Source organism: Zingiber officinale, chromosome 8B, assembly GCF_018446385.1.
Source record: "Zingiber officinale cultivar Zhangliang chromosome 8B, Zo_v1.1, whole genome shotgun sequence".
In the NCBI taxonomy this organism is placed as follows: Eukaryota; Viridiplantae; Streptophyta; class Magnoliopsida; order Zingiberales; family Zingiberaceae; genus Zingiber; species Zingiber officinale.
The window spans coordinates 35,737,194-35,747,683 of NC_056001.1; the positions used below are offsets into that span (position 1 = coordinate 35,737,194).

Genomic DNA, 10,490 nt, shown 5'->3' on the forward strand with positions numbered 1-10,490 from the left:
ACGCTCAAGTCAAATCTCCGGCAGAAAGTAGAGCGAAGAAGAAATGAGAACTGTAGCTACAGTGAATAATAGCGCATACCTCCATCGACGTCTGGGGGGTCCTTATATAGGACTCCCCATAGGCATGTGCACGCTCCCCGAGACATGCACGCTCCTCAAAGCATACATGAAATGGATGTGTCAGGAAAGCGTGCGGGACGTCATACTTTAATAGCATGAGCATATCTCTGACGCGACAGTGGAAATTTCTCCCGTACGATTCTCTGTCTGACCACGCCACCGACCAAGCCTCTTGTCGGCGGCACTAATTCCTAGGAAGATATTGCCAACTGCTTTCTTTTTTCCTTTACTGAGCCGAGCGTAGGAACCGCTCGGCTGACACCTTTCCCCCGCCGAGCGGAGGACCGTCGGCTTACGACCTCCAGGCGGATGCCCGCTCGGCCGAATGTCGTGTCTACTGTTAGCCGAGCGGGATGACCGCTTTGCTTCCGTTTCTTCCCGCTTTGCCTTGTGAGCGTCGGAAACTCGGCGTCAGGCCGAGCTGTCGAAATACCGTCTTGGGTGACTGTTGCACCGCTCGGGAAGATGGGTGGCCGATCGGTCGACCTCGGTTGTTGGCCGCCTTGACTCTGCCTGACTTTGACTCTCCACATGTCGTTGACTTCTCTGCAGACCGGGCTTCGCCTTTACTGCCCGGATCAATTATCATGCATCTGAGATGGTTTAACCCCACAGTAGTAATCTGCTTCAGTAAAATTTGCCCATTCAACAAGTAATTTCTTTCTATTAGAACGCAACATGTGTATCTTATTTGGGCTTGAAAGTGGATGATTATGCTCTTCAACAAACTTATTTATTACTCATGCATTACAACGGTTCACTTTGAACTCAATACGAGCCAAACATTTTGTTCTCTCCAACGGTCGAGGTTTCTTAGTTACATGAGTGTGATGCTCTTGACGAGTACCTTCATTGCTACATACATAGTGTCTTATCACGTATGCTATTATCTCTTCTTCGAGAAAGATGCCCCTTGCATACACTAAAACCTTTTCTTTTAGCATATGAATTATAGAAATTAAATGCTTCCTCTTCGAAGTGAAAAACCATACCCACCTTCAGTTCCAGCCGTAGATAATCAGTTGTCTCATACAACTTTTTCACTAGTGGATCCGCGTTTCCAGTATTTTTTACACATCCATCAACACCAATTGTACTTCTTCCTGTCGTATCTCTGTCAACTACATGTTGTTATGTTGTTTGGAATCATCTACAGCAGTGGCTATTTCCCCTGCTCCATTGAGGCAAATTTCATTTTTTTAAAGAGGCACTAATTCTTTTTGTTAATTTGTTTATTCTATTCGTACCTTCTCCCAATACATTAGAAGTCACACTTCCTTCTAATGACCTATCCATGGTCTTTGTGCTTCACACTGAACTGTCCATCGTTTTAGTATTTACTAAGGATCCACCCATATGGTGTGTTTACTATTATTTACCAATATTATTCCTGCTCTAGACGGTTACCTTCAAGCCAAAACTCCCACAATAACCATACATTTTCAACCCATGGAAATAATCAATAAACTTCAACCATATTTATTAGAGGTGCATGCTTTAGGATTTCAACCATATTCCTGCATGCTTTAGGATTTCAGAAAAACACAGTGAATATTTATTCAAACATATCTGCAGGAAAAAGAAAAAGTACAATTATTGATCACTTAAGCTTGAGCATTTGACAGCTAGTAAGCACATCAGTATATAACTACAGACTCCAACTTGATACTTGCAGCAACATTTGTTGGCTAATGAAAGTCAACACAACCACAACAATAGGTGTTGCTGTTAAAAATATGGAAAGTAAATTACTAGCACGCATACTAAATCAAGAACATCAAAAATAGTCAAAACCCATCATGCAAAAACTTTGACAAGGAAAACGTGGAAAAAAAAATTGTAATTGCAATACAATCTAAAAGTGAAGTTCATCTAATTCAAAATTTTGAGAAAATAAACTTATTCCATCATCATCTATGCCAAAAGATAAAACTTAAAGAAACAATTTCACACAAGTCATATAAAGAGGGGATGATGAACCCCTTGGTAAGACCAAATGTGCAACAAACAACAACTTGAAAAGATAAGATTTATCTGCTGATAGTATATCATGAATGGGCTAACAAAAGCTAAAACAAGTGGGAGGATCGTTAAGTAGTTTGTTAGCTTACGCCATCATTTGAAGATGTGATTTCATAAACCTCTTGTTGATAAATCTAATCCAGGATAAAAATGCCACTAACTTCATCGCTGAAGGAATTGAAGAAAGAGCATTGATGAAGTGCCCAATTGAAGTATTCATAAATAAATAAACCATACAAATCACTGTATCTGAAACCTTAGACAATCGTAAGCCACCTTATTTCCAACTTCAATAGTTTAAAAAATTGTGTTACTATATAGATTTATTATTGTCAGAACACTCAGTTGATACTGATGCGGATGGATTTAGTTGAATTAAATATGCTTGATTTTTTTTTATCAATTCTAATGTGATTTACTATTGGAACAAATTTATTTCGTAACAAAAGCACTTCAACATTTTATAGTTCTAAACTTCACCCAGTAATTGAAAGAGCACAAAGCACTTCAAAGTTGTAAAATTGTGGTTCTCTCACCGCTTAGAACAAGCACATATAAACAATTGCCCACTGCTATGACGCTCCAGTTCACAAATGAGCCTTCACAAAATGAGAAAAATTCACAGAACAAATCTTCCACGAAAACTTTCCATTTCTTCGAGAAATCCAAAAAAAAAACATTTTGTGAGACGGTTCGTAACCATTTTTTTTTTTTTTGAGAAAGACAAAACTAACGGACACCTAATTCCATAATCTAAAACCAAGTCATTGCTGAAGCATCAAACAATGTATGCTGACTATGATCATAAAAGTTGTCTGGCATTTACGCCCGCAATGGTAATCGCCGTGTTGGATGACCACCGTAGGTACGGAATCATACAGTAAGAATTTAGAGCAAAATTAAGAAATTCGAGTCTCGGCCTGCATTTGGGAAACGAGTAAGACCTGTTCTACGTCGCTCGATCGCCCACGCCATCGCTCCTGAGTCCTGCCTCTCCTCAGCCAAAGGAACGTCGCCGCCGTCACCGGGTAATCGCCATCCTCAGTCCGACGCCGCCGAGCTGACGGGGCTAGGGAAAGGCTTTTGTCGCTGAGGGGACGAGAAGAGCGACGGGGATGAGCGGTCGGGTGGGGGAAATGGGGAATTCTCTGAATAGAGATGGGCGTTAGAAAACGTCTCCAGATTTGAGCTCGAGCTGATCCCAGCTCGACCAGCTCCAGCTCGAGTTGAGAAAAAAAAAACAGAGGCTCGGCTCGAGCTCAGCTCGATTAGTCATGCTCGAGCTCATCTCGAAAAGTTCGAATTAAAATCAAGCTTTCGAGCTTTTCGAGCTCGATCCTAATGTAATTTTTTTATATTATAAATCAAACAATAATATTCTTTTAAAAATAAACTTTTAAAATTTAAAATTTTACTTAATACTTTTCATTAATTATCAAAATATATATATATATATATATATATATATATATATATATATATATATATATATATTATATGGTCTGGTTCGATAGGACTCGATAAGTCCTCGAGCCAATATTAAATGAGCTCAAGATGAATTCAAATATTAAATGAGAAGATTCCAGCTCAATCAATTTCAAACTCGGTCAACTCCGAACTCAAGTTAAGTTTTGACCAAACAACTCACAAGCGACTTAATTCATTTGCACTCTTAGATTTATTCAATAATATTGTCATTTTTTATTGTTTAGCCGACTTGAGTTTTGGCACTCAATTATTTTCATATACAAGAGGAAATTTCAATTTTATATTTTTCATTATTTTTTATTAAAAATTTTTTAAGGAGCTTGAAACATGATTTATATATGGAATATATAAAATTAAAGCATTTAAAATAAAAATTATTTTAAAATATTTTTCTTTTATTTTCCTCTCCTCAACTAAACAAGATGAATTAACAATAATATATTTCTTATTGTAACACAGTTTATTCTCATATGGTAAATTTTGAGTTAGTAAAAAGGGCTTTATAAGCTTGAACAAGTATCAACATTTTAGTATTCGATGCAGGGAAACAACTGTTTGTTATGAGGCCAGCAAAAACACTAATTCCTTTCTTATAGTCAAGGATGACAACATTTGGCCCGGACCGACGCAATAGTTTATATAGGAATATTACTGTCAATAGATCTAGGATCGATTTCTAACGAATACAAAATATCTTGTTGATTGTCTCAACTCCTCCTTACATGTTATTACTAGGCAAAATTCTCTATGATTTGTCTCCCTTCTAAACAGTGGGGATCACTCTGGAGTCACCGAGATAACGAATGACAACATTTGACAGTGGCAACTCCCCCTAATCAAGCCTCTCATTTAGATCCGTCAAGATATCCAGGCCAAAGCCGCAGCAAGGGCCGGCCTTGCTAGACAAGGAGTGGTCATCAGCTATGGAAGTCTTACCCCATGCCAAAACATCAATTCACAATTTGACTTCTTCCAAATGGCGGGATACGCACCATTGACAAACTGTCGTACGTAACTTGTAAGACATGCCCACTTTGTCAATAGGTAGATGAGACTTTGGACCACCTCTTCTGCCGTAAGTTCTTTGGGACGAGGTCAGGAATTGGCGGCATATAAGCCAACCGATGCCCGCGGTGACGACAAAGCTAACGGCTCCGCGGCAACAGCATACTCACCAAGACCTAGCACTTTGGGGATGTCATGCGCGGCGTTCTTAATTTGGCAAGTTCATAATAGATGTCAATATGAAGGTGTTACAAACATTGATAGGATATTTAGGAAGATCATGCGCATGTCTTTCGATTTTTAAGTGGCTATCATGTAAGTCTATGATAGACTTTTAATACAATTTACCTTTATAAAAAAAACAAAAGGTTGACAACATTTGACTCGAGACTATGATGCGATGATAAGAGGGAGATAGGACAGGCTCCTTAGGTAATAAGGATTCAAATATTATCTAAGGCACATTATACTCAGGGAATTTTAAAACTTATGATGTTGAACCGTCAGCAAAAATCCATCTGTACTTTCCGATTTATCACCGATAAAAAATTTTCATGAGGTGAAACCAAAACAAAAACAAAGATCAGAATATGAGATCATCATAAATTGAAGACAACGCTGAAGCTCATGAAGTATGTTGATAAACATCATCATATTCCACCTATAAAATTTCTCACCCATTCAGAAGTGTTCTGCAACTCTCTAAAGAAGAGAGGGGATGCCATTGTCAAGTTTACAAGGGCATAAAGAATACAGACTTGAAACGACACTGCAACTCGGACAAAAATTCTGGCAGCATTGTGAAGATAAACAATTCAAATAAGTGGCTAAATCTTTTTCTTTTTCCGGAAATCATGAAGTAGCTTCTACAAGTGCACAATGCCTGACATCCATGGCACGACAATGGGTGCATTGTGGTGATTGTTCCGGTATGGCTCCGAGTACTTGTCTTTGAAATTCAATCGAGGCGTATCAGCCTGCATTTGCCAAGATTATTAAAGACAAGAAAGAAGATGCACATGTACATTAAGTGATTGAGCAAGTTAAATCATGTAGGGAAGAGACTTGTGCCCATGTACTTTGCCAAAATCATTAAGAAAAGAAAATATTGTGACAGCCCAATTTAATCTCATAGTCGGTTGTGGTTTATAAGTTAAGATGAGTGAGTGTCAATTGTATTAAGCTTAAATATTTTAGGCCAATGGTTGGCCTTGTCGAGTTAATAGATCAGTTTTCACGAAGGTTGTGACTTCTTGCATGTTGTGACAAAGACTTAGCTTCAAGTACGTCGAGCACATTTTGCAGTAATAGAAGAAGAGAATGATTGATCTTTGGAACAAATACATCATACTACCTGGAGTTAGCCAAATGCATGATCTACAGGCATTTAATTTTGTAGAGAAAACATAATTAGTAGAGCAAGAACTAGTCGATCGTTTTTTAAGGTTTCTAATAGAATTTTTTTTATAACTACTTTCAGTAATTGACTTTACCTCGTTAAAATGAGGTATTTTTCACTTAGATAAACTTGTAGTTTCTCATTTTATTATCAATATCAACTACATAACAATGGCTGAGCACAAATACAGCTAAATCTTTCTCTTTATATTCCATAATCCACATTGAAAAAAAAAACCTCTTCAAAACAGGTAATGTTTCATGTCTATCCTATTGAAAGTTGCTTACTAAAGAAGCATTATCTTTTAAGGTGAGCATTTCAATATGATGAGTAGACCCCAATTTGTAGGTAAAGGTGTTGGGTTGAGGTCACTTTGCACTACTTGTTAGGAACACATGACCAAGAAACTATCGCTATGACCAAACTCAACAAGGTCAATGCCTTAATCTACCACCTAGAGTTGCCATCAAAGATACAAGTCATTCTTACAAAGCCACACGACAGAAGCTAATACAGTATACAAATGCACATGAATTTCTAAAAAAAAAGTAACATTAATTATATTAACAACAATGCATACATCACAAGACATATATTGCGTAATATTTCAACTGAATCACTTGAACAATATTTTCGTCAAACTAACAATTAAATTAGCATGCCTAACCAAGACATAATTGCATAAAAGAAAATTGCATATAACTAAACAATACATTTAGCAAATAATATAATACAACATCTTAACCAACTCATAAGTCTATGAAAAACGTAGATGCTGACCAAAGAAATAATAACTACAACAGGACTTCTTTATTAGATATCAATCAGCATCTCTAGTTGGGAGGACTGTTTGAATTGTTGATAGCCAAGTGGAAGGTATCCATGCCTTAACTATGCATGTGGATGAGGGGCTCTTAGACCTCAAGCCAAGATTGTGACCTCTTTAAGGGCCATTTGAAGGCCCCGAAGGAGGGTGAATTCCTCCTTATAGGGGATGAGATATCAGGCCTATAAGATATCAGGCATTGACAAAAATAGGAATTCTCTCAACCCCAACAATGTTCTTTTGTTTATTTTCATTGTTACCTAGTATGATTATGGCATGCTTACTTTGGCCAATTCACATTCACCTCGTCCTTAAAATGTCCTATGTTTATATGTGTTCGCTACTTGAACTGACTTCAAATAATAAGAGATGAATCATTTCTTCAGTTACCACAGGAAGAGTCCGAAATTTAGCAGCAATTTAAGATGGTGATATGTGCAAAGATGAAAATTATGATACCTGCTTCAGCCAGCATTCCTGATGCTTGTGTTCATATATATCTGGTGAATAGCACCCAAATTCTGATGGGCAGTAAACCCATATATTGCATTTCATTCCCCCTGGCTTTGTGCGTTTTGCCTGATCTAAGCAAGCCTGACAACAATCTGCTGCACTTTCTTTATGGTGGGTAAGACCCCATCTAACAGCGGCTCCATCATAATCAGTATGAAGCTCAGCATGGCATTCAGGAGGAATTGGTCGACCAGGAATTATCTCTTTTACATAAAGATGCATTATAGAATTCATGAATTAGTTCCTCCCGATTGGTTTAAATGAAGTACTATATTTATACAACATAACTAGGAAACATCATGAGACGATTATCAACTCAATTTTCACAATCATCACATAACAGAAAAGGTCAATGCTCAACAAATTATTAAAGATTTGAAGTAAATAAATTTACCAAAATCTGGTTCGTCTTTGGGTTTATCATCATGCTGAGTGTTGATAATATTAGTTGGAATCCAAAGTCCAATTCCTTCCATTAGAAGAGGCCAATTAGTCTCCAGTGCTTGTTTCAGCATCTCTACAAACCCCAGCAGTGAATTCAAGAACAATCATCATGGTTGTGATATAACATAAATGCACAGGCAAACGAAGAATACTTGCTTCCCTAAAAGGGATGCTTGAATTTGAAGGTTTTGAGTTTGTTGCTTTTCGAACTTCTTCAAGCTTCTGGACACGCCATATATTCACTGCAGCTGCTCAAAAGTCAAAACAACTAACATGTCAAACTAGAACTGTTAGACCCTCCAGCTGAAGTTTATTTTTCAAATAATAGTATCCTTTAGCACGTAAATTTCCAGGCAGTGTGTGAAACCAGGATGTAAACAGCCATTGGCATCCACTAAACCAATAATTTCTTTTGTTGCCAAGATTGAGCATAGTTACTTTGTTAAAGAACCTAAAGACTACAGAAATCAAAATATAATGTTATTTACTTATTTTTGCCTTGAAAGCATATTTTGTATTGGCGATCTCCTTCCTGAAACAAAAGAAGAATTGTACACAATTACATTCATAATTTACATACTTCTACCCTTTGCACATTTATTATTATCAACAAGATGTCATTTTCTAAATTGACAGAATACTAGAGCGCAAATGAAAACTGTAAAACAGTGTAACAAATATTGAACAAAAAATCATCTCATTATTCAAATGACCAAGTGGCATTATTAAAATACGCAGAAAATCGAATCAAAGGTCTTTTTCATGATCGAACAATGAAATCATTGTCCAGAAAGATAGGTTCATAGTTGCCTATAAGAACTTTTGGTTACCCAAAATAAACTGTAATGTCAGAAATGTTAAAAATATGAAACAGAAAAACAGCAAGCAACTCCTGAAACATATTCTAACTATAATTTGAAAGTCATGCTACTGAAAGAAACACTTGTTTCATCTGTACCAACCAAAGGGAAACTATCAGTCTAACATCGTATAAAAATAGAGCGGTTAGGGGGAGGACAGGATTATGTTGAAGTTCAAAGTAGCTAAAGAATCAGAGCTAGTGTTATTGGATCTAGAAGTATAAAGTTGAACTTAACTAAAGTCTGGACTGAAATTTTGAAACAGGAAGTCCGTAAGAATTTTAGAACGCATTGAAATATCAAAACAACCAATTTCTTAAAGATATCATTTTCTAATCCTGTGACCTTAGCTCACCAAAGTCCAAACGATCAAGCTATCTATGCATGAACGTATGATCCAACTTGGTGAACAAATTCATGAAAATAACTGATCAACAAGCTCAAATAAACATGAAAAGGATAACCAACCCTGTTGTTCCGTCACGTTAGTATTGTCGACACCTTGCAGCATCTGCAGAACCTCGCTGGCCAACTTATGCATCACCAGTTGTGACAACTGAATACGCCCCTTTTTCTCTTCTCTGGATAACTTCATTCTGAGCATCCTCGCCTACTCAAGTCCAATGAAACGGGAAGTTCCACCAGTTAAATCCTCAATCACAAACCGTGTGTTAAAGAACAGAAATCAAGCCTGCGAGCTTACCGCATTAACGAGAGCCAAAGGCCCCATTTCTCTTCGTATCCGGATCGATTCTTCCATTTTCTTTGTCTGATCTGCAACAACAAAAAAGATTCAATTTTATTTTTAAAATTACCGGAAAAAAGTCAACATATGTATACCGCAACAAGAAAAGGTTGATCTTTGTACCGGCGAGATAATTTCGGTTGAGCCCAGACGAAGGGCGGAAGAAGAAGGAAGTGTAGAACGAATGAATCACGAGGAGCGCGGCAACCAGATTAACGCAGCAAATCACAAAGGTGATCCGCCTGAAGGAACAGCAGCATCTGCCGCTTCCGCCCCTCAACCACTCAACCGCGCTGACCCTCGCCATAATCCTGTCGTCGCATTCGCATCAACCGTGGTTTCATGGCATCATCTCCGGACCTCTGCCACGCTGGACTTGGCCGGACCTTGTATGGGGTTTCGCGGGGATGGAAATTCACAGCCGGTGTCCACGGACGAGGAGGATGTTGATGCCAAATAAAAAACCTAAGATTTCCGGAAGGTCACCGGCCTTCGCCTTAGGAACGGTGGAAGGGGAGAAGAGACTCCAGCAAAATAAAGAAGTCACACCAACCCACAGCATTAGCATATTAAGAGCCTCCACAATGTTAATTTCTTATTATATCCATCATCTCATAAATAATATAACATCATATACTCATTATAATAACATATCTCTTTTATTTATATTTATTTTAATATTAATATTTATTATTTAAAGATCTCATTATCCACCTATTCATCTCTTTTATTAGTTTTTTAAATAATATTAAAAATTTTATAATTAAAAAAAAATTAAGAGAGAGGGGCACTCTCTCCTCTCTCTTATGAGTAAATATTATAATACATATGAAAAAAAAATGTTAAATGAATATTATAATATTTATTTAATATCCTATTGAGGATATTCTAAGAGAAAACTAAACATATTAGGTAAATACTTTTTCTATTTACTTCTTTAAACTTGTCATTTTTTTTCTCTTAAACATTTAATGTTACAATTTTATCCAAAATTATTAATAATAGGATTGCTAATTCATTAATTAAAGGTTAATCAATTATTCTACTTTACATCATGTCTTACTATAT

At 37.0% G+C, this 10,490-nt stretch overlaps 1 protein-coding gene across 1 annotated transcript; it reads right to left on the bottom strand.

Annotated features, from left to right (window-relative positions):
* Positions 1-5,208: 5,208 nt before the first annotated feature.
* LOC122016251 lies at positions 5,209-9,982 on the bottom strand. Its single transcript, XM_042573486.1, has 7 exons — positions 9,546-9,982; positions 9,381-9,451; positions 9,146-9,287; positions 7,970-8,065; positions 7,768-7,890; positions 7,320-7,576; positions 5,209-5,612 (listed from the first exon to the last, which is right to left on the bottom strand). Exons 1-7 carry the CDS (start codon positions 9,727-9,729, stop codon positions 5,502-5,504), a joined length of 984 nt encoding a protein of 327 aa, XP_042429420.1. The 5' UTR covers positions 9,730-9,982; the 3' UTR covers positions 5,209-5,501.
* Positions 9,983-10,490: the final 508 nt, after the last annotated feature.